Below are 24930 nucleotides of genomic sequence, written 5' to 3'. Positions count from 1 at the left end.
AGTCAGGTGAGACCCCTGGCACAGGTGAGGATGAGACTTATCCCAGTCTCTTAGGAGAGCTCAGGTAAAGCTCTTACAGTATCAGTCAGGTGAGACCCCTGGCACAGGTGAGGATGAGACTTATCCCAGTCTCTTAGGAGAGCTCAGGTAAAGCTCTTACAGTATCAGTCAGGTGAGACCCCTGGCACAGGTAGGGATGGGACTTATCCCAGTCTCTTAGGAGAGCTCAGGTAAAGCTCTTACAGTATCAGTCAGGTGAGACCCCTGGCGCAAGTGGGAATGGGACTTATCCCAGTCTCTTAGGAGAGCTCAGGTACAGCTCTTACAGTATCAGTCAGGTGAGACCCCTGGCACAGGTGAGGATGAGACTTATCCCAGTCTCTTAGGAGAGCTCAGGTAAAGCTCTTACAGTATCAGTCAGGTGAGACCCCTGGCGCAGGTGAGGATGAGACTTATCCCAGTCTCTTAGGAGAGCTCAGGTAAAGCTCTTACAGTATCAGTCAGGTGAGACCCCTGGCGCAGGTGAGGATGAGACTTATCCCAGTCTCATAGGAGAGCTCAGGTAAAGCTCTTACAGTATCAGTCAGGTGAGACCCCTGGCGCAGGTGGGGATGGGACGTATCCCAGTCTCTTAGAACAGCTTAGGTAAAACTTGGAGGCTTGGTATATTACTAGCAACGGTCCCTGTCACATAGATAGTAACAGAAACATAGTAGGTTAGGATGACAAGCCTGTGAGTGTCAGGGACCATTCTATGTGATATTCCAAGCCTGTGAGTGTCAGGGACAATTCCCTGTGATATACCAAGCCTGTGAGTGTCAGGGACAATTCCCTGTGATATACCAAGCCTGTGAGTGTCAGGGACAATTCCCTGTGATATACCAAGCCTGTGAGTGTCAGGGACCATTCCTTGTGATATACCAAGCCTGTGAGTGTCAAGGACCATTCCATGTGATATTCCAAGCCTCTGAGTGTCAGGGACCATTCCTTGTGATATACCAAGCCTGTGAGTGTCAGGGACCATTCCTTGTGATATACCAAGCCTCTGAGTGTCAGGGACCATTCCTTGTGATATTCCAAGCCTCTGAGTGTCAGGGACCATTCCTTGTGATATTCCAAGCCTCTGAGTGTCAGGGACCATTCCTTGTGATATACCAAGCCTGTGAGTGTCAGGGACCATTCCTGGTGATATTAGGAGCCCCCAGGTGTCACTATGATGTACCAGGACTGATTGACATGACGTTGGGTCACTCCCCGCTCTCTCCTCCAGTATTTATTTATTCCTCTCCACATGCTGCAGATGTTGGGATGGACTGAGCTCTTCTCTCCTTTTTTCATTATTTAATACCTATAGGCTGCTTTGTTCATTGGGTTTCACTGTACGTACCAGGATCAGTCTAGACTATGGGTTATGCCTCCCTTCCAGCAGGTGGAGACAGAGATAAACTTAAAAGGCTCCCTACATAACCTGGTGTGCCACCTGCATCCCTTCAGTATTTCTCTGTCTCCAGCTGATGGAGGTGGTGCAAACCTTGAACTCTTGCCCTGTTTCTGGGGTTAGGCTATCCCGCGCATGCCTAGGGGGCAGGGCCCAGCGCATCGGGTCGGCAGCGTTCTCCCTGCTCGAGGGAGAGCCGTGGCAGGTGGAGGATGAGGCCCACGTGGACCAGGAGCGCTCCGAACGGGCCGGGCTGGCCCGGAGGTATGAGGAGGGACTGGAGCATGGCCCGGTCCCGTAACAGAAGACTCAGTAACAAACTGGAACTCTGCTATCATATCTACGTTAGATTCAATTGCCTCTCTCAAACAATATCAATTAAATAACAATAAAAGGAAATCTAATACCCCCTGGTACACTAAATCTTTCAAAACACTCCTCAGAAAATTAGAATGAAAATGGCGATGCAGTAGAACCATCGAGTCAAAAAACACATATCGCTGTACCCTACACTGTTACAACAAGGAAGTAAATCAAGCCAAAAAACTCTATTACGCGAATATAATCTCCAAAGCTAATGGAAACCCCAATACTTTGTTTAATATAGTAAAAACATTAATCACCACCCCCCCCCCCCCCCACAGTGGAAATTTCATAGACTATGACACTAATTTTTGCAATAAAATCCCCAATCACTTCAAAACAAAAGTAACCAATATTTCTATGGAATTTTCACAATTACCCTATCTCACATGCATTAATAAAGAACCTAGCCATCTGTGGTCTGAATTTACCCCTATATCAGAAAGTACTACCCTAACTATAATTAACAAGCAAAAAACCTCAAACTCACCCAACAATCCTTGTTTTCAAAGCCATTAGCCAATACGCCTGATCCTTTCTCTGTCTGTTAGTTAACCAATCTCTAGAAACAGGACAATTCCCACATAGTTTGAAAAAAACTTCCATCTTACCAATCATGAAATCAAAAACAAAAGACACATCAGATCTTAACAATTACAGACCGATTGCTACTCTCACTTCTTTAGCCAAACTAATTGAGTCCGCAGTATTGCGTCAACTTTCTGACTTTCTATCTGAAAACAATATGCTTCCCATCAATCAACATGGATTCAGAAAGGGACATTCTACTGAAACACTACTCTTATCCTCATTTGATACATTATTCCGCGCATTTGACTCTTTTACAGATTACATCATAGTTTTTCTAGACATTTCAGCAGCATTTGACACTGTTGACCATCAAATACTCATTTCAGGTCTTGAAGCTATAGGTATCACAGGTACAGTTTTAAATTGGTTTTCATCTTATCTCACTGATCGCCCTCAACAAGTTAACATCAACCATCAATCCTCCACTCCATACACAATTCCGTCTGGCGTCTCTCAAGGTTCATCACTATCCCCATACTATTTAATATATATCTCCTTCCGCTATGTCACATTCTATCCTCTCTTAACCTACAATTCAAAATTTATGCAGATGATATCCAATTCCTTTTCCTTATAAAACATCCTGTCTGCTACTTTATTTTTGGTCTCACTCTATCTATCCACTATCAACTCTTGGCTCTCTCACAATCGTTTAAAATTGAACCCATCAAAAACTGAAATTGTACATCTAACATCCATTTCAGATACCTCAATAGGTCCACCAACACATCTGATAACCAACGGTATATCTATTCCAATAACACACCATGCCACAAATCTTGGAGTAATCATAAATACAGATCTTTCAATGAAACAGCATATCTCCTCCTTAACAAAAAAATTGTTCTACAAACTACAATTTCTAAAACATCTTTGTTCACTTCTTTTCTACCATGACTTCAGAACTATTCTTCAATCTTTAATTTTTTCTGGCTTAGACTATTGTAATGCTCCCTACTTAGGATTACCAGACTATTCAATCTATTCTTTACAACTCGTCCAAAACAGTGCAGTCCGTATATTATCTGGCATTTCTCTCCGTAATCATATCACCCCCTACTTTACAATCTCTTCATTGGTTACCCATAAAATTCAGAATAAAATACAAAGTACTTTCTATCATTCATAGCTTAATCCATAATTCTTCCTCATCTTGGCTCTGTTCCTTACTCCGTATCTACAAACCTACTCGATATTTAAGATCACTCACTCAAAATCTCCTAGATATTCCATCACCTTGACAAGCTAGATTAGACATCACCAGAAAGAGAGCATTTTCAGTAGCAGGACCATCCCTCTGGAACTCTCTACGCAATCCTCTTCGCTTAATATCAAATCCTCTTCACTTCAAAAAATCCCTGAAAACATACCTTTTTCAACTTGCATTCAATATTCCATCGAGTCATTCTACCTCCAATTTCCAAGTCTCATCCACCTCCCTCCAACTTTCTTGATACAGTTTTCTCTCAGATTATCCACTCTACCAACACATTTACTCATTTCCAAAGACACATTTATCAGATTATCCACCTTACTTAACACACTCATTCTCCCCCCCATTCCCTTTCTTCCTTCCCTCTTTTTTCGATGAACCCTTCCTACACCTCATTCTACCTTCCCCCCCCCCCCCCCCCCCCCCCTTGCCTAAATTCCCTCAGTACACCAAAGGCACAGCACTTTCTCTTTATTTTAATAAAGTTTTTGTTTAAATGCTAGCACTTATCTAGCTATTTGTTAATTTATGTACATTTTATTCTTAATTTTAATTTGTTTTATTATTATTTTTATTTTTATCCCTGTAAACTGTTTTGATAAAATTTTATTTTAAAAAACGGTATATAAATACCTTAAATAAATAATAAAGGATCTGGGTTTTTTTACAGGAGGACCCTGCTTTTCCAGGAGATCAGGATGTTGATTCTGATTACTTTTCTATAGATTTTGTCCTACTTATGCATAAAAGCTTTTTGGCTTCCAGATCTCTGCAAGGTGGTGCCTTGCCAGTCAGACCTACGCAGGGACCGCCCCCCAAGGTAGCCAAGTGTGCCGATGTTCCCGCATCTCTAAGGGTCGCGAAGTTAACAGGCGCTGTGGCTTCAGGTGGCTCTGCCGCTCCGGACGTGCCGGGCAGTGCAGCTGCAAGTGCAGGAGCCTCTCCTCCCCCTCCTGCGGGCGGGAATTAGATGAAGAGCAAGGGAAACAGGCTCTTTTGGAGGGTGATGATCCTAAGGTGCTGCGACTGTTTCAGAGGGAGGAATTAGAAACTAGGGATGTGAATCGTTTTAGGACGATTAAAATTATCGTCCGATAATTTTAATATCGTCTTAAACCGTTATGGAACACAATACAATACAGATTCTAACGATTTATCGTTATAAATCGTTAGAATCGTGAGCCGGCACACTAAAACCCCCTAAAACCCACCCCCGACCCTTTAAATTAAATCCCCCACCCTCCCGAACCCCCCCCAAATAACTTAAATAACCTGCGGGTCCAGCGGCGGTCCGGAACGGCAGCGGTCCGGAACGGGCTCCTGCTCCTGCATCTTGTCGTCTTCGGCCGGCGCCATTTTCCAAAATGGCGCCGAAAAATGGCGGCGGCCATAGACGAAAAAGATTGGACGGCAGGAGGTCCTTCCGGACCCCCGCTGGACTTTTGGCAAGTCTCATGGGGGTCAGGAGGCCCCCCACAAGCTGGCCAAAAGTTCCTGGAGGTCCAGCGGGGGTCAGGGAGCGATTTCCCGCCGCGAATCGTTTTCGTACGGAAAATGGCGCCGGCCATACGCGTATGGCCGGCGCCATTTTCCGTACGGAAAATGGCGCCGGCAGGAGATCGACTGCAGGAGGTCGTTCAGCGAGGGTTCCGGCGCCTCGCTGAACGACCTCCTGCAGTCGATCTCCTGCCGGCGCCATTTTCCGTACGGAAAATGGCGCCGGCCATACGCGTATGGCCGGCGCCATTTTCCGTACGAAAACGATTCGCGGCGGGAAATCGCTCCCTGACCCCCGCTGGACCTCCAGGAACTTTTGGCCAGCTTGTGGGGGGCCTCCTGACCCCCACGAGACTTGCCAAAAGTCCAGCGGGGGTCCGGAAGGACCTCCTGCCGTCCAATCTTTTTCGTCTATGGCCGCCGCCATTTTTCGGCGCCATTTTGGAAAATGGCGCCGGCCGAAGACGACAAGATGCAGGAGCAGGAGCCCGTTCCGGACCGCTGCCGTTCCGGACCGCCGCTGGACCCGCAGGTTATTTAAGTTATTTGGGGGTGGGGGATTTAATTTAAAGGGTTGGGGGTGGGTTTTAGGGGGTTTTAATGTGCCGGTTTTTCGATTTTTCGATTTTTCGATTTTTTAACGATTTTTCACGATTTTTCACGATATTTTACCCCCCCAAACGGCAACAATACGATTCCCTCCCCCTCCCAGCCGAAATCGATCGTTAAGACGATCGAGGACACGATTCACATCCCTATTAGAAACCCTCATTCCGGCACAGACTCCATAGCAGGGCTCGGGCTTTTCCTGTCCACCCCATGCTTCAGCAGCTGATGACCAGGGAGTGGGAGGCTCCAGATGTTGGTTTACGGGTTGGTCGAGCTATGGATAAGCTTTATCCTGTGTTAGAGGAGTTTTTAGAGCTCCTGCGGTCCCGTAAAGTAGATGTTTCAGTTTCGGCTGTGGTCAAGCGAACCGCTCTTCCAGTCACCGACTCGACAGCTCTCAAGGACCTTCAGGATCGCAAACTGGAAGTCCTGCTCAAACGCATATTTGAAGTGTCCACCCTGGGTGTCCGGGCGGCGATTTGTAGCAGTTTATATGCTGCGAGCGAGCCTGCACTGGGTTCTGCAGTTGCTGACAACTAGAGATCTTCCTCTGGGAGAATCTGTTATTGATCTGATGCTCTGTTCAGGATCTGATGCTAGAAGTTAGCAGTCTGATATTGATCTGATGCCTGATGGGAGGAGCAATCAGATAGTTAGCAATTTGTTGTTATATATGAGAGTTGTGGGTGGATCCTTGGACCAGTGGCAGATGACCACGCCCCCGGGGGGATGATCCCAAGAGCGACCACCGGTCAGGCTCAGAGTTAGGAGACAGACACACACTAGTTCTTTTATTAGACAGTATACTGAACCACCAGAGATGGCAGTAGTGAGCTGGTAAGCCCGGCTGGGCTGTAGTCCCTCAGATACTGGAACAGCGATCCTTGGAGGCTGAGCTGAATAGAGACTGAGATATAGTGAGTAGGCAGGGTATAACACTCACACAAGGTCCCAATGAAGCCCAGGAGCTGGAAGGTATAGGCCCTCGAGGAGCGAGTACCTGGTTCCAGGGAAAGCTCAGAGAGAATGATGGTAACTCACTGATGTCGCTGATATAGTTGGTAGTGAAGACTGCCAGGCAGAAGAGTATACAAGCGAGTCTGGGATCAGGGCCCTCGAGGAGTGAGTACTGGTTCTAGACTGTCACCTGAAAAAACAAAGAGAGAGCGAGGCCCCCGCGGAGCGGGTACATCTGGTTAGTCCGAGGAGGCAGAGTTGCTTAGGTAGCGAAACCCTTGCTAACTCGATGTGTTAGCAAATTCCAAGACCTTAAATATCCGTCATGGGTGATGTCATCTTCGGGGGACGTCCCCGAGGTTCACGCCAATGCCGGTACTTCAATCGGGGCCGCGCTGCGCGCGCGCCCCTAGGCCTCCAGGAAACATGGCGATTACAGCGTCGAGCCGGTCCGGGAACGCCCGAGGACAAGTGGTAGGAGAACGCCGCAGTAGCCAGTCTTCCCGTGGATGGAGAGGGAGGCACCAGAGAGGTAAGGAGGGTGGAGAGAGGGCATCGGGCACCGACAGACACAACAGAATCAGAGCAGGCGCAGCAGTTGGAAGCTGTGGTGGCATAAGGGGCGGATGCTCTGTATGATCTGCTTCGCACCTCCTCTCACACCATGTCGTCGGCGATGTTGGCGAGGCGGCTCCTGTGGCCCCATAACTGGTCAGCAGATGTTTCATCCAAGGCTCAGTTCGGGGCTATTTCATTTAAAGGTGGTTTTCTATTTGGGGATGATTTGGAGAAACTGATCACGTCCCTGGCAGAGAATAAAGTTCACAAATTACCAGAAGACAGGCCGAAATCCTCTAGGGGATTTCCCTCATCCCGCTCCCGTTTTCAGGGGCAATGGAAGTTTAGGCAGTACAGGCAGCCAGCGGCTGGACAGCAACAACCAATGGCAAGGAGCCAAGCTTGGACCTTGTCCTTTTGGGGACGCAGAGGTGGTTCTTCCTCCGCCCCGCCTCCAAGACTGCACAATGAGATGGGGCCATCCCATCCCTCGATTCCTCGGGTTGGGGGTCGCCTGTCCCGGTTTTACGAGGCGTGGGCCACAATTACTTCAGATCAGTGGGTGCTAAGCATAATAGAATGAGGCTATGCTTTGGAATTTGCTTGGCCTCTCAGAGATTTCTTTTTAATATCTCCCTGCGGTCCCCAGACCAAACGGAAGATTGTTCATCAGACTCTCGATCGTCTCCTGGCTCTCGGAGCAGTGAATCCGGTACCCCCCGAGCACTGGAAAACAGGAAGGTACTCCATTTACTTTGTGGTTCCAAAGAAGGAGGGATCCTTCTGCCCAATTTTGGACCAAAAAAAGGTAAACAGGTCTCTCAAGGTACCCCACTTTCGCATGGAGTCCCTGCAGTCAGTTATCGCGGCGGTACACAAGGGCGAATGCCTGGCCTCTCTAGATCTCATGGAGGCATACTTGCACATTCCCATACGCAAGGATCAGCAAAAGTTCCTGCATTTCATGGTCCTGGGAATGCATTACCAATTCTGCACTCTACCTATCGGTCTCACTACCGCTCCGCGTATGTTCACCAAAGTCATGGTGGTTGTGGCGGCATTCCTCTGGAGACAAGGCCTTCTCATTCATCTGTACCTGGACAACTGGCTTATCATAGCAAAGTTGAGCAATTGCTGTGTGGAAGCGATACACAAGGTGACCACTCTCTTGGAGTCCCTTGGATGGGTAATCAATTAGGCCAAGAGCAATCTCGTTCCCACTCAGAAGTTGGAGTTCCTGGGAGCTCGATTCGACACGACTGTCAGGAAAGGTTTTTTCCCAATGGATTGCTGAGACAAGCTGATGGGACAGGTTTGTCACTTGTTGGCTCTCCCACTACCCAAGGCCTGGGACTCCCTTCAAGTTCTGGGTTTTTTGGCATCCACTCTGGAGGTGGTTCCTTGGGCATTTTTATTTATTATTTATTTATTTAAAAATTTTTATATACCGTTTTATAAAAAGAGATTTTTGTCAAAACGGTTTACATAATGGAAATAAAATTAATCAAAGAAAGTCAAATTAAAAATAAGTTAAAATATACAAAAATTAGTCAATAGCTAAGAAATTAGCTTAAAAAATAAATCAAATTAATTACTTAAAAACAAAATAATAAAAATATGTTGCCATGGATTTCCTATCAGGGGAAGGAAGGGAAGGAGGGGGGGAGGGGGGGCTATGAAAAAATGGAATGTAGCTAGTAAGAGGGGAATATGGGAATGGTAAAGGGAAAGGAATGAGATGAATCTGGTAAATGTGGAAGTAGATGGATGAGCATTAAACTTGTTCTTGAGTGGATGTTTGAAATGCAAGTTGGAACAAATGTGTTTTGAGTGATTTTTTGAAATGAGACGGATTTGATATAGATCGGAGTGGGTTTGGGAGTGAATTCCAAAGGATGGGACCGGCTACTGAGAAAGCTCTCTTTCTGGTGACGTCTAATCTGGCTTGTTTAGGTGAGGGAATGTCTAAGAGATTTTGGGTAAGTGATCTTAAGTGTCTTGTTGGTTTATAAATCCGTAGTAATGAGCAGAGCCAGGTGGAAGTTGGGTTATGGATTAGGCTATGAATAGTGGAAAGAATTTTATATTTTATCCTGAATTTTATGGGGAGCCAATGTAAAGATTGAAGAATAGGAGTGATATGATGATGCAAAGGTGTTCTTGTTAGAATTCGGGCTGCACTGTTTTGAATTAATTGAAGGGGGTATAATGAAGAGTCTGGTAGTCCTAGGTAAAGAGCATTACAATAATCGAGACCGGAGAAGACTAGGGATTGAAGAATAGTTTGATAGTCACGATAGAATAGTAGTGGTCGAAGATGTTTTAGGAGCCATAGTTTGTAAAATGACTTTTTGGTAAGTGAAGAGATATGTTGCTTCATAGAAAGATCAGAGTTTATGAGTATACCTAGGTTTGTAGCTTGACGTGTTATGGGTATGGTGGTATTGTTTATTGATAAGTGTGATGGTGGACCTATTGAAGTATCTGAAATAGACGATAAATGTATAATTTCAGTTTTTGAGGAGTTTAGTTTTAACCGGTTATGAGAAAACCAGGAATTTATGGTGGATAGATAGAGGGAAACCAAGGATAATGTTGCTGACCAAGATGTTTTATAAGGGACATTTGCTCATATGAGGCCTTTGCAACAAGCATTACTTTCCCGGTGGGATCCCAAGTCAGAGAACTTCCAATTTCCTCTACCTCTCACCGATCACGCCAGGTCCAGTCTTGGGTAGTGGCTTTGGCCGCGCAACCTATCTTAAGGAGTGGATTTGGAGGTTCAGAACTGGATAGTGGTGACCACGGATGCCAGTCTTTCTGGCTGGGTAGCTGTTTGCCAGTATCTTTCAGTTCAGGGCACCTGGTCTCCGGAGGAGTCCAAATGGTCAATCAATCGCCTGGAGATCAGAGTGGTTTTCTTGGCCTTTCAGCACTTTCTTCCCCACATACGCCATCAGGCGGTTCGCATCCTCTCTGACAATGCCACAATGGTGGCATACATCAACCATCAAAGAGGAACCAAAAGTCAAGTGGTAGCCAACGAGGCGGAACTGCTCATGGCTTGGACAGAGAAAAATATGAAGCTACTAGCGGTCTCTCACATCACCGGGAAGGACAACATCCAAACTGACTTCCTAAGTCGAAGACGCATAGATCCCGGAGAGTGGGAACTCTCGGACCGGGCAATAGATCTCATTTCCCGCAGATGGGGAACTCCCCACATGGACTTGATGGCCACGCGGGACAATGCCAAGGCTCCTCACTTCTACAGTCACAGAAGGGACCACGGTGCAGAGGGAATCGACGCACTAGTGCTTCCCTGGCCAGCCTCAGTTCTCCTGTATGTGTTTCCTCCTTGGCCTCTAGTGGGCAAGGTGCTTCGCAGAAAAGAGGTTCACCCAGGGAGGGTGATCCTAGTGGCTCTGGAGTGGCCCCGGCGGCAGGGGTTTGTGGATCTCATCAATCTGGCCATGGATGGCCCTCTACGACTCGGCATCTTCCCCATCTTCTCAGTCAAGGGCCTATATATTTTGACCAAGCCGATCACTTCTGTCTAGTGGCCTGGCTTTTGAAAGGAGGAGATTGAGGAAGAAAGAATACTCTGAGGAAGTTATCACTTCATTGTTACAACCCAGAAAAATGTCTACTTCTCTCTCTTATATCAGGGTGTGGAGAGTTTTTGAGACGTGGTGTCGTGAGCGAGAGATTCTTCCCAGACACGCTTCTATTGCTCAGATGTTAGCCTTTTTACAAAATGGATTGGCTAAGGGCTTGTCTTTTAACTACCTCCGGGTACAGGTAGCGGCCCTGGGTACTCTGGTAGCTCGGTGGCTTCACATCCAGATGTGGTGCATTTCCTTAGAGGAGTCAGACTTTTGAAGCCTTCTGTTCATCCGATGTGTCCTTCGTGGAGTCTAAATTTGGTTCTACGTGTATTGTGTGCTCAACCTTTTGAACCTATTAAACGGGCAATGGTTAAAGACCTTAGGTTAAAGATGGTTTTCTTGGTGGCTATATGCTCAGCTCGCAGAGTTTCAGAATTACAGGCTCTTTCTTGTAGAGAACCGTTTTTGAGAATTTCTGATTCGGTTCCATCCTTTTCACCAAAGGTGGTGTCTGCGTTTCATTTAAGTCAGTCAGTGGAGCTTCCGGTCTTTCTGAATTTGGAGGACGATCCACATGCATGTGAACTTTGTCGTCTAGATGTTCGCCAAACTCTGTTACAATATTTGAAAGTCACAAATTCATTTCGACTTTCAGATCATTTGTTTGTCCTTTGGAGCGGTCCCAAGAAAGTTCAAAAAGTATCCAAGGCAATGATTGCACGCTGGTTAAAAGAAGCCATTGCATCTTCATACATTTGTAAAGGTCGACCTGTTCCTGAGGGCTTGAAAGCCCATTCTGTTCACTCTCAAGCAGCCTCTTGAGCCGAGTGTCATTTGGTGTCGCCCCAGGAGATTTGTCGAGCTGCGACTTGGAAGACGCTGCACACGTTCGCTTGCCATTACCACCTGGATGTTCAGGCTCCTCATGCTGATGATTTTGGCAGTGGTGTGCTACGCGCGGGACTCGCAAGGTCCCACCCGGTTTAGGGAAGCTTTGGTACATCCCATGGTCTGGACTGATCCGGGTATGTACAGGGAAAAGAAAATGTGTTCTTACCTAATAATTTTTGTTCCTGTAGTACCATGGATCAGTCCAGACGCCCGCCCGGGTACATCTATTTTCTAATAGTCTGCGCGTCAATATATTTTACCGGTTAGGTCATTGCAGCATACTAAGAAAAAACACTACAGGTTACGAGTTCACAAGTTATATTGTTGCTTGATTCATAGAGAGATTTATTCTGCTTTGATATTCTAAATACTGAAGGGATGCAGGTGGCACACCAGGTTAGGTAGGGTGCCTTTTAAGTTTATCTCTGTCTCCACCTGCTGGAAGGGAGGCACAACCCATGGTCTGGATTGATCCGTGGTACTACAGGAACAAAAAGTATCCGGTAAGAACCAATTTTCTTATAATGTTGTGTTGTGATCCTTGGAAACTGACCTGATTCCAGACTAATAAATGCAGGGACTACTCTCTTTCCAGATTTCCTTTCTGGAGGACACCCTTCATGGAGACGATGATGAGATTCTGCACCTGAACTTTCGGGATCCTCAGAAAATGCATGGGAGAGTAATAATGGCAAACTTCCTGACCAACCCTGTGAATGACAGGAGAGGTCCTGTACATGGTAAGGAAATGCTACAAAGAAGTATTCCTCGCACAGTGCAAGCACCTTATTCAAGATTACATATCACCTTATCCATGACCACATATCACCTTATCCAGAACCACGTACCACCTTATCCAGAGCCACGAACCACCTTATCCAGGGTCATGTACCATTTTATCTAGAGCCAAGTATTATCTTATCCATGACCATATAGGAGGAATAGCCTAGTGGTTAGAGCAGTGGACTATGAACCAGGAGACCAATGTTCAAGTCCTGCTGTTGCTCCTTGTGACCTTGGGCAAGTCACTTTACCCTCCATTGCCTCAGGTACAAAAACTTAGATTGTAAGCCCTCTGGGGATAGAGAAATACCTACAGTACCTGAATGTAAACCGGTGTGATATCTCAATTGAGATGAATGTCGGTATATAAAAATAATAATAATAAATAAAAATATCTTGTTATCCAGGCATACAAATTACCATATACAAAACTACATATCACCTTATCTAAGACCATATATTCCCTTATTTAGAGCCATGTATCATCTCTGTCCAGGACCAATTATCACTTCTATAGGATCACGTATCATCTTATCCAGGAACTTAAGAACATAAGAAATTGCCATGCTGGGTCAGACCAAGGGTCCATCAAGCCCAGCATCCTGTTTCCAACAGAGGCCAAAAACCAGGCCACAAGAACCTGGCAATTACCCAAACACTAAGAAGATCCCATGCTACTGATGCAATTAATAGCAGTGGCTATTCCCTAAGTAAACTTGATTAATAGCCGATAATGGACTTCTCCTCCAAGAATTTATCCAAACCTTTTTTGAACCCAGCTACACTAACTGCACTAACCACATCCTCTGGCAACAAATTCCAGAGCTTTATTGTGCATTGAGTGAAAAATAATTTTCTCCGATTAGTCTTAAATGTGCTACTTGTGGTGTGCACCTACATCCCTTTAGTATTTCTCTGTCTTCAGCAGATGGAGGTGGTGCAATTCCTGCAGTCTTGACCTGTTCTGGGTTTAGGACACTTTCCCCTTTAAAAAAAAAAAAAAAAAGCAGGTTATAATTTTATTCAAGGAATCAAGCAAAGTAAAAAAAAAAAAAAAGTGATCTGAGACATTGATTCCTTCCTGGGGGTAGGTAGGTCTTGAGAAGCCATCCCCCCTGGTTGCAGAAGAAGGAGCTGGTGTTGGTTACCCCGTAGGGCTCCAGGCAGGTAAGGCGCCGGAGTAAGACACCGGTGGTCCGGTCCCTCTTCTCCCTACGCTGTTTAGCCTGACAGGAAAAAAACACAATTTTTCAAATTTCCAGCTAACTTCATTTGAAAGCGGTCTGATTGTTTTCCTTCCTTAGTGGCTGCTTTCCATTCCGTTTGGGGCTCAGTTCAGGCGTTTTTCATAGAGCTCTGACTCTCTGACGCTTCCCCTCGCTGCCGCGCCGTTTTTTTCACGAGGCCACGGCCATCTTCGTGCACTGCCTGTGGAGAGTCATCGACCAGGCTCTCCCAGGCAGGCCTCTGCTCTGTCAGGAGGGGAAGGCAGTTCTCTCCTGCCGGTGGGAAGCATTTTCAGGCCCCGAGGTGCAGTTATAAAAGGCCAGCACCTCGGAAACCTCAGGCCGATCCATTTCCCCTCAGCGCGGAAACGGCAGCCATTTTGAGCACTTTTCAGGAAGCTCAGGCCAGAGCAATGGAATCAGGAGAGCTCCAACCAGATCTATCTCCTGTCTTTGCCAGTCCTAGGGATCAGTCTGACCCAGATCAGGACGATTTTGATGACGTGCCAGGGGGTGGATGAGCCATACCTTATTTCCTCTAAACAAATAGGGGCATTCAATCTATTAAGTTGCGCATCTGTGACCTGTGGAAGAGAAATCTGAAAGAAACAGTCCCTTGCCTACATATCCCCAGACTGCCAGGAATAGCTGTTGAAAATAATCAAGGATGTTATGTCTTTTATCACACGCTGGAGCAATGTATTTAGCCCCAGATTTGCGCTTGACCAGAGAAGCCAGCAATTTCTCAGCCACTCTGAAAAAGCTGATATTTATAATAAAACATTGATTTTATAATTCTTGGTGGATCGGCGAGTTCAGAGCAGCCAAAGATGCAAAATAATCAGTACTTGATTGCTCAGACTGACCCTTAGCCAAAGTCAATCTATCGCTTCGCACCTGCTTTTCAAATTTTAATAATTTATAATCTAAAACCCTGCGTCTATGTACTAAGAAGGCAATAATCTCACTCTGGAGCACTACCATTCCTGTTTCCCAAAAAAGGGCCGGTTCTTTGACATGAGCCCTATTGTGCTCCTGAAACTCATCCCACCTCTGATGAAGGAAAGCCTCAAATGTTTGTTCTTTGGTCAAATGATCTGGAAAGCACCACTGACAGTTACCCCACCAAATGTCCAGCCAGCACATGTCCACCCAAATCAAAGCATGATCAGAGACCTCCAAGGGCCCAGTCACAGCATCAGCCACTTTAGAAGAAAGAGTGTTAGATAATAAGAGATAATCAATGCAATATTGAGATGCACGTGCCCGCGATTTGTGCATATAGTCACATTCTGTGGAATATAAAATGTGTCATGCGTCTATCAAATCCAGTTCTTTACAAATAAGTAGGACACCCTTATGATTCATGGACTTATCCGAGGGCCCATACTGAGATTTAGATTGTCCCCAAAGACCAAGGGCCCTGATGGGGAATCTCTGAGAGTCTAGAAAATAGACTGAAGGAACCCATGATCATAAAGATTAGGAACATAAAAATGAGATAGAGTAATGGGGTTCCCCATGAGGGAACCCTTGAAGATAAAAAAAAGGGACCACCTAGATCCTTAATAGTTGCCGTACTTGAAAGGATAAGGCTTTACTCACTCCCACTTTATGAGAACCCAAAGAGGCCCAGAAGACAACGCTTACCCACCATCTATGAAGTTTACGAAGCTCAGCATCACTTAGATGTGTCTCCTGGACATGTGGAGATTCTTCAATCGCTTCAGAATCTTTTGTCTTTTAATTGGAGACCCCCAATCCACAGACATTCCAGGATGCGATTCGAATTCCTCTTCTACTCATGGTAATATTGTCAACATATGGCAAAATAGTTTAGCCTCTATAGTACAAGAAAAGGGACACCCCCAGCCTAGGGTGGCTCCCGATCCATGCACCACAACTCTCAGATGACCACTATGTACCAGCAACAATCCTCACGGTTGAAATGTCCTATATAACCTCCCCTTGCAAACCACCACCACCCTGCCCATCCACCCCTTACCCCTCCGTATTCCTCAGACAAGGTTGAGCATGCATATGATGCTATAGGGCCCCCCTCCTCCACCCCTGATCTGCCAAGAATACAGATTCACGTAAAATAAAGAGTTACAGAAAGCAAAGGAAAAGTATGAATATAAAAAAATAAAATAAAAGAGTGATTCCGGCCACTTGGAGTCATGTAAGATCATAAGTTAAGCAACTGCCCGCTCAATAATTTCCAGATGGTGGACCGCAATCAAGCAGTTCACGTGGGCCCTGTCACTCCCTTCTCACCCCTCAATAGGCGATGATAATGTACCCTTCTCAAAATCAGAGGGGAAGGAGGTAAATCACATACACGAAGAAGGATGCAGCTCTGTCTCTGCTGGAGACAGAGCTGTATTTCAGCTTAACAACCATAAAACACTGCAGATAACTGCAATGCCGGGAAAACCAGCAGGGCCAGAGAGAGTATAACGACTGCCGTGGGAGCCCATTCCAAACAACCAGGGCCTTATAATGATCCACATAGATGATAACTCCAATAGAGAAACATGACAAAACTTGTACCCTCCAACAGAAACCATGGAGAAGATAAAGTCAGTGATCCCGTAGGAAGACTCTCACTTCCTTTGTGTTATCCGAAGCATTCAGCTGCCTTGCTGTAATGATTCACACATCCAATGACTGAAGAAAATGCTGCACCTCCGCAGATGTGTTATTCGTGGTGGTAGTTCCAGCGTATGTGACCCTCATAGCTCAAGCTTGGTGCTGATAAGTTTTGTTTGCATATCTAGTGTAACTTCCCAGCAGTTCTCCAACCCATCTGACCTTATTCACCCAAGAAGGAGGACGTCTCTCTCATCCAAACCTACATCCCTAAATCTGATGGCTTGGATGTTGAGCACTCAATAATCATTGGATTGTCTTTACCAAGGGAAGTTGCGGACATCATAATATCTGCAAGAAAACCATCAAATAGGAGACCCTATGGTTTTAAATGGGAAATATTTTTCATGTGGTATCAGCAAAAATCCTTAGATCTGTGCTCATGCAAACCCAACGACTTGCTCAGTTATTTGCTTTCTCTAATGTTTTGGGACTCACTCACTCATCAGTGAGAGAACATCTCAGCGCTATAGCCACTTATCATACTCACATCTAGATTAAACCTATCTCCAGTCATTTGTTAATGTCCAAAGTCATAAAAGGTTTATGGCAGACTAAACCTCCAGTCGCAAAACCACCTGTATCATGGGATCTAAACATGTCCTAGCACAACTCATGAAACCACTGTTTGAACCACTGGAGTCCACTTCTCTCAAGTTTCTAACATGAAAAGTACTATTCTTGGTAGCAGTAACATCAGCCAGAAGGATCAGTAAATGTCAAGCTCTAGTTCCCTACTCACCCTGCATGCAGTTCTTCTACAATAGGGTAATGATCTTCATTGACCCAAAATTCCTACCTAGCATCAGCTTTCCATACTAATCAATCGAACATACTCCCTGCATTCTGTCTGAGGCCACATGCACATGAAGTTGACTTAGGGAATGGCCTCTGCTATTACTGACATCAGTAGCATGGGATCTTCTTAGTGTTTGGGTAATTGCCAGGTTCTTGTGGCCTGGTTTTGGCCTCTGTTGGAAGCAGGATGCTGGACTTGATGGACCCTTGGTCTGACCCAGCATGGCAATTTCTTATGTTCTGATAAAGCCCTCCACACCTGGCTTATTACAAAAGAAGAACTGGGCCACATCCTTTAGCTTTATAACTCCTTTTTCTCGTATGATTCTAATTGACTAGGCATAGAAGTGGCCAAATGAACATTATCTAATTGGCTAGCACACTGTATTGCATATTGCTATATCCTAGTAGGCATGCAGAATACGGACTCTATCAAGGCTCGCCAAGTCAGAGCCATAGCTGCATCAGCAGCTCAGTTACAAGCTGCACTTCTCAAAGACATCTGCATAGCTTCAACTCAATCATTAGCACACACTTTTACGGCCCATTCTGTCTGGACAATTTATCAAAGAATGCAAGTAAATTCGGACAAGCAGTTTTGCATTGCCTCTTCACCAAGTAGCCCACTCTCTATGATCAGTAATCACGCTGCTTCAACCCCCACATGTCATGGCCAATTCAGCCCAGTTTATCAATGGAAAAAACAAGTTTGCTTACTGTAAACAATGTTTTACATAGATAGCAGGATGAAATAGCCATGCTAAATACCTACCTGCCTCCATGGAGAGTCGACTACCTAGCTAGATTTAGCTCTCAAATTCACTGCCGGGGCTCACAAGGCAACGCCTAAGCAGGAATACTCGCACATACTCAGTAGGCATAAAACCTGTACTAATTTGGAGAGAAAGGTCCGTTTGACATCACCCACATGTCATGGCTAATCCTTCGTGCTATCTATGGAAAACTCCGTTTGTAGTAAGCAGTCTTGCTTTTTGTTTGCTCTTTTGATTGCTGTTGCACACTGAGTTGAGGATTTCAATGTATTGTCCATGATGACTCCTAGATTCGTTTCCTGGGTTGTAAATCCTAATACTGAAACTTAAATCTTGTAACTGCAGTTTGGATTATTTTTCCCTATATGCATCACTTTGCATTTGTCCACATTAAATTTCATCTGCCATTTGCATGCCTAATCTGCCAGTCTCACAAGGTCCTCCTGAAATTTCTCACCATCCACTTGTGAGTTAGTAACATGGAATAATTTTGTGTCATCTGCAAATTTGTTCACCTCATGCATTCTCTTTTCCAGATCATTTATAAATATGTTAAAAAGCACCGGTCCAAGTACAGATCCCTGAGGCACTCCACTGTTTACCTTTTTCCACTGAGAAAATTGACCATTTAATCTTACTTTCTGTTTCAGGTCTTTTAACCAGTTTGTAATTCACAGTAGGAAATTGCCTCCTATCCCATGACTTTTACATTTTCTTAGGAGTTTCTCAGCAGGGGCATTGTCAAACACCTTCTGAAAATTTAAATACACTATATCTGCCAGCTCACATTATCCAAATAATTAATCGCTTCCAAAAAATGTAGCAGATTGAAGCAAGATTTCCCTAGGGTAAATCTATGTTGATTAGGGATATGCAGCCTTGAAAAATTCATTTCAGTTTGTTGGTTTGTTTTGTGGTACCTCAATTAGTTTCATTAGTTTTGGAATGAAAATAATGCATTTGTTCCATTTGTTTTTCATTTTACATTGAAGTCAATGGGCAAAGGCCCCAATGACTTCACTGTAAAAGAAACATGGGTCCCATCACCAAGGCCTGGCCAAAGGGCCTGGCCAAAGACAGGACCCGGGCACCAAGGCTGGATCCTGGTCGCTGAAGCCCGAGCCTGAGGCCTAAAGCCTAGGCCTATGCCTGATATAGGGCCTGGCCTAAGCTGGGTCCTGGTCACTGAGGCCTAAACCCAAGGCCTAGGCCTGGGCCTGATGCCAGGGCCCGGCTGTGGCTGGGTTACATTGCAGGGCATGGGCTAGGCCTGGGAGTAGGCTTTCTGCTTATTAATTTTCTTGATCCATTGACTACAAATGGCATCCTCTACCTGGAGGTTGCGCCACAGTGTGATTACTGTAGTGGCTTCCTCTAGGGAAGACAATGCTCAGGCCTAGGCCTAGGTCTCGGTGATCCAGACCAGGCCTCAGGCTGGGCCTCAACATCTGTCCTTGGCCTAGGTCAAGGCCTAGTCCTGCCTGAGGTTTTTTGTTTTTTTGCAATGAATACAAATATACATGAAAATTTTCCTATATATTCGTCCGAGGCCTAGTTTTGGTTTCTATCATTAGTATGAACCAAAAACAACCTCATCCATTGTGTTTTTAGCATTCATTCAGAACAAATGCACATCTCTAATGTTGGCTCTGTTCCTTTAAAACATGTCTATCTATATGTTCTGTAATTTTGTTCTTTAGAATAGTTTCTGTGATTTTTCCTGTCACTGATGTCATGCTTACTGGTCTATAGTTTCCTGGATCACCCTGGATCCCTATTTAAGATTGGCATTGCACTGGCCACCCTCCAATCTTCAGGTACAATAGAGAATTTTAATGATTGGTTTCAAATTGTTAGTAATAGGTCTAAAATTTCATCTTTTAGTTCTTTCAGAACTTTGGGGTCTATGCCTTCTGGTCCAGTTGATTTCCTACTTTTTAGTTTGTCGGTTGTCCCTATTATATTTTCCAGGTTCACTGTGATTTGTTTCAGTTCCTTCAGATGTCCAACATTCAATACTGTTTCAGTGTGAATATCTCCCCAACATACTCCTCTATAAAAACTGAAGCAAAGAATTCATTTAATTTTTCTGCTGAGCCTTTGTCTTCACTAAGTATTCCCTTTATTCATCAATCATCTAATAGTCCAACCAGTTCCCTCACAAGCTTCCTGCATGTTTTGCATCTACATTGCCAGAGCTTCTGCTTTTTTCCTATTTTCTTCATTTTATCCTCTTTCCATTTATTGAAGGATGTTCTTTTGGGTGTAATATCCTTTCACCTCAATTTTTAACCCATGCCAGCATTTCCTTCAGCTTCCTTCCACCTTTTTTTAAATGCATAAAATACATCTGGTCTGTGCTTCTAAGATAGTATTTTTAAACAATGTAAAATTATCTCACCAGAATTACCCACCTTCAATTGTACCTGCTAATTTTATGGAAAATACACATGCATATTTTTGTAAACACAAAAGTAGGTGTATAAATGTACCTAGCCCTTCAGTTTCAGCCCCAGGAACACCTCTGCTCGTACTGGAATCTTACATGCATGCAAGCTAATAATGCTGGAGCTGATCCAGCATGGGTAAAGCAGACTTTTACCTGTGGGAATGCCTTTGAAAAGGATTTTCCATGGCTCACTCCCTACTTACCGAGCTCCGTTTTAAACCAGCTGCTTCACATCTGCAGTAAACTCTCTCCTGAGCTTCAAGACATAAGAACATAAGAACATAAGAAAATGCCATACTGGGTCAGACCAAGGGTCCATCAAGCCCAGCATCCTGTTTCCAACAGTGGCCAATCCAGGCCATAAGAACCTGGCAAGTACCCAAAAACTAAGTCTATTCCATGTAACCATTGCTAATGGCAGTGGCTATTCTCTAAGTGAACTTAATAGCAGGTAATGGACTTCTCCTCCAAGAACTTATCCAATCCTTTTTTAAACACAGCTATAGTAACTGCACTAACCACCACATCCTCTGGTAATAAATTACAGAGTTTAATTGTGCGTTGAGTAAAAAAGAACTTTCTCCGATTAGTTTTAAATGTGCCCCATGCTAACTTCAAGGAGTGCCCCCTAGTCTTTCTTCTATCCGAAAGAGTAAATAACCGATTCACATCTACCCGTTCTAGACCTCTCATGATTTTAAACACCTCTATCATATCCCCCCTCAGCCGTCTCTTCTCCCAGCTGAACAGCCCTAACCTCTTTAGTCTTTCCTCATAGGGGAGCTGTTCCATTCCCCTTATCATTTTGGTTGCCCTTCTCTGTACCTTCTCCAGTGCAACTATATCTTTTTTGAGATGCGACAACCAGAATTGTACACAGTATTCAAGGTGCGGTCAAGTTGCGGACTCTCCATCTGTGCTCCTGTTTTTCTCCTGTCTAAAGGTTCATCCTTTCACATTGACTTTCTCTTACACTGATGAGTTGCCTTCCCTCTCTGATCTATGATGCCATCTTTGTGTACTGCTCATTTGATTGTTCTCACTTGTCTATTCCCAGTTTTCTTGAGAGGCCCTCTGAGTAGAATGCTAAGATTTTTAAATTTAAGATACAAAAAAGAGAAGGTAGGAGGAGGGAGAGACAGGTGGCCAAGGATAGTCTTGGGCCACATCACAGAGAAGGAATCTGTGGTAGGGAGAAAGCTTTCCCAACCTTTTCATGCCCAGGGTTTATCTTCATTAATAAAGATGTTGTATGGCCAAAAGAAGAGCTACGGATGCACTGAAAGCCCCACCAGCCTCTCTTCCAATTTTTAAAACAAGGGAGAGAGAGGGCATAGATACCCATGAACCCATTACGCTGGACCAGCAGCCTCTGTACATAAGTGATGGAGAAGTCGGTATGATGTGGACAGCCAGCTAGGTTACTTCCTTGGTTATTGCAAGTGGCTGCCAGAGTTGCTCCTTTGCTGCCCAGCACGCAGAATGAGTCCTGTCCGGTGCTCAGTGCATGCTTTCCCTGCCTCACTCAGTCTGGAGATAAGACAGAGGCTAGAAGAGCTCAGGAGGGGGGAGATGTACAGGTGCTGAATGCAATATCCATGCCCTACTTACTGCCCATTAACTACCACACTCCGGGGTAGTGCCCCCAGCCAAAACTACCAAACACATTACCTTGAGAGATCGGGCCTTTTCAACAGCCGGCCCCCTTCTATGGAACTCCATCCCACCGGACCTTAGACAGGAGCCCAGCCTCCCAACCTTCAGGAAGAGACTTAAGACCTGGCTGTTTAAAAAAGCTTTCCCGGACACCGATTAATTCTATTCAGCCAGATTCTACCACTTCCACATGTAAAAATGTTATTACTAATGTAAATACCTATACCTAATGTTATTCTCTTTCTTTTCTTCTCTCCTCCCAGTTCTATTACCTTGTTATTTGTAACTGCTTCCTTCTACACAAATAGGTTATTGAATTGTTTACTGTACACCCCTGTTATATGTAAACCGGCATGATGTGTTTGCAACATGAATGCCGGTATATAAAAATTTTAAATAAATAAATAAATAAATAAATGTCTTCAGAACAAAGTTCCTATTAATTTAAAAGCCATTGATGGTGTCTGTCGTCCCTGTGAGGTGCTGGTCTGGATCTGAGTGGTGACTTTCTCATGGCACACCCGATCAGGACTGAAGGCACACTGATTGGGAAACACTGGTGGAGAGGAGCTAAAGGAAATGCCAGCCTGTAGGGTGGCAGGAGTGTGTGTGTAAGCTAAAGGAAATGCCAGGTTGTGGGGTGGCAGGAGTGTGTGTGTAAGCTAAAGGAAATGCCAGCTTGTGGGCTGGCAGGAGTGTGTGTGTAAGCTAAAGGAAATGCCAGCTTGTGGGGTGGCAGGTGTGTGTGTGTAAGCTAAAGGAAATGCCAGCCTGTAGGGTGGCAGGAGTGTGTGTGTAAGCTAAAGGAAATGCCAGCTTGTGGGCTGGCAGGAGTGTGTGTGTAAGCTAAAGGAAACGCCAGCTTGTGGGGTGGCAGGAGTGTGTGTGTAAGCTAAAGGAAACGCCAGCTTGTGGGGTAGCAGGAGTGTGTGTGTAAGCTAAAGGAAATGCCAGCTTGTGGGGTGGCAGGAGTGTGTGTGTAAGGTCACCATTGCACTGCGCTAGAAAAGAGCCACCACTGCCATTTGGTAATGTAGAGGTGTTTATTAACATAACAAATATTTAAAGACGCAGCCCTGAACAATACAGACACAGCTGCTGATGAAAGGGTTTAGAACTGACAAACAACTGTTCGTTGCTTCTCTCTTACACATTGCTAGATTTGGTGGGATATCTTGATACTCATCATAACAATTTGATTTTCTGCTCTTGTTTGAAAACATCAGACCCTGAACTTCCCCCTGAGTCTCCTGCTCCTGACGTGTCCTCTGAAGTCCCTGAGGAAGGTACCAGATTTTTACCATCTGCAAGCCCTTAAATCAGCCGAGCCCAGGAACCTCTCCTGCTCTGTGTGTATCTCCTGTGCCTCACAGTTCTGACTCTGTGGCATTGACCTTTGGTGCTGGGATGTGTCGGGTTCTTTTCCTGTTTATGGAGGGACAGTGTTTCTTCTCCCTGTCTCTGTAACATGTCATTCGGAGATCCTTGGTTTGTGGGAACTGCTATTGCCTCTCATCTCTGGATGTGATATAACATTTATTTATATTTATTTATAGGGTTTATATACCAGAGGTTCCTGTATAAAATACATATCACCCCGGTTTACAAGAAACAAGAACTATCGCTTCATTTAGCGGTTTACATTGAACATTGAACATATTAATTAACATTGAACATTGAACATAAACATTGAACATTGAACATATTAATTAAATTAACGAATTAGTATATATTGCTGACAGTTAATAAATAACAAACGATAACATGAGCTGTAGATCTGTGCTTGAGAGCCTCTTCTTCCAGGGGCTACCTGTGTCTGTGCTTTGGAGCATGAGAAGATAGATTACATCTCTCAGGTACTATCACTGGATCCCTTGGTCATCTCCCATCCAATTTAGGGGGTATTTAAAGAACGTTCCTCCCATTTTTAAACTTTGATCTGCTTTATTTTGGAAGTAAATGGCATATTATTGGATACGTTTTCTAATGATTGTGTGATATCTCTGGACTTTCATCTCAGATCCCGAACTTCCCTCTGAGTCTCCTGCTCCCGGCGACTCTTCTGTAGAAACATCGGACAAAGCCCCAGAGGAAGGTACCAAACTCCTACCAGCTCTTTTACCATCTGCAAGCCCTTAAAACAACTGTCCTGCAGTCTGTCCTTCAGTCCTGTCTCGTGGTTCTGATTCTCTGGCTTTGGACTCTGGTGCTGGTGTTTGGTTTCTTTCCTGCTTGCTCTTCTCTTCTTCTGGTTCATTTTCTCTGGGTTCAGATCCAGCTGCTGAGTTTTGTGGTCATCTGTGAGATTGCTCTTATACTGCCTACAATGTGTAGCCCATGCATTGCTGTCCATCAGAGTTTCTTTCGGCCATTCCCTTCCAACAGATGTTTTCTGTCTTTTGGTTCTGACTCTGGCTTGTGTCCAGGTTGCAGGACTTACACATGCAGAGATTGGGCTCCTCAGGACTGATTCGTACTTGACTGAGCTGAATGGGAGTGAAAGCTGTCCTGCTGTGGGTTTGGACCCTGGTGCTGGGATCTTTTTGGGGTGGTGATGGGGTTTTTTTACCCTGAACTACATTTCTCTGTTTCCTCTCATTGCCATGCTTTCTCTCTCAAACATTGACTTCCCTCTTTTGTAATTTCTGCTATCTCCAATGTGCTATTAGATGAGCTGCATTGCCTTCCATGGTATTTTCTTCTTCCAAAATCTATCTGCGTCTTCTGTCTTGGAGCTTGTGAGCAGGGATCTCCTCTCTTGTTGATTATCACTGGATCCCTTAGATCCTTTTCTTTCTTACCCATTCATTATCTTTCTTCTGCTAAAGTATGTTTACAGAAATCTCTTCCTATTCTTTGACCTTTGAC

At 44.8% G+C, this 24930-nt stretch overlaps 1 protein-coding gene across 1 annotated transcript in view; it reads left to right on the top strand.

Annotated features, from left to right (window-relative positions):
* Window positions 1-24930, top strand: part of LOC115079657 (proline-rich receptor-like protein kinase PERK8) — a 110683-nt gene that overhangs the window by 45990 nt on the left and 39763 nt on the right. The window contains exons 4-6 of the mRNA XM_029583384.1: window positions 12321-12465; window positions 23289-23348; window positions 24083-24157. Of these exons, the coding sequence (XP_029439244.1) occupies window positions 12321-12465; window positions 23289-23348; window positions 24083-24157 (280 nt within the window). The remainder of the gene's footprint in view (window positions 1-12320; window positions 12466-23288; window positions 23349-24082; window positions 24158-24930) is intronic.

The sequence above is a fragment of the Rhinatrema bivittatum genome, chromosome 1 (assembly GCF_901001135.1).
Source record: "Rhinatrema bivittatum chromosome 1, aRhiBiv1.1, whole genome shotgun sequence".
NCBI classification, from domain to species: domain Eukaryota; kingdom Metazoa; phylum Chordata; class Amphibia; order Gymnophiona; family Rhinatrematidae; genus Rhinatrema; species Rhinatrema bivittatum.
Note: the sequence above shows the minus strand (reverse complement) of the source record. Positions and strands in the feature narration are given on the sequence as shown.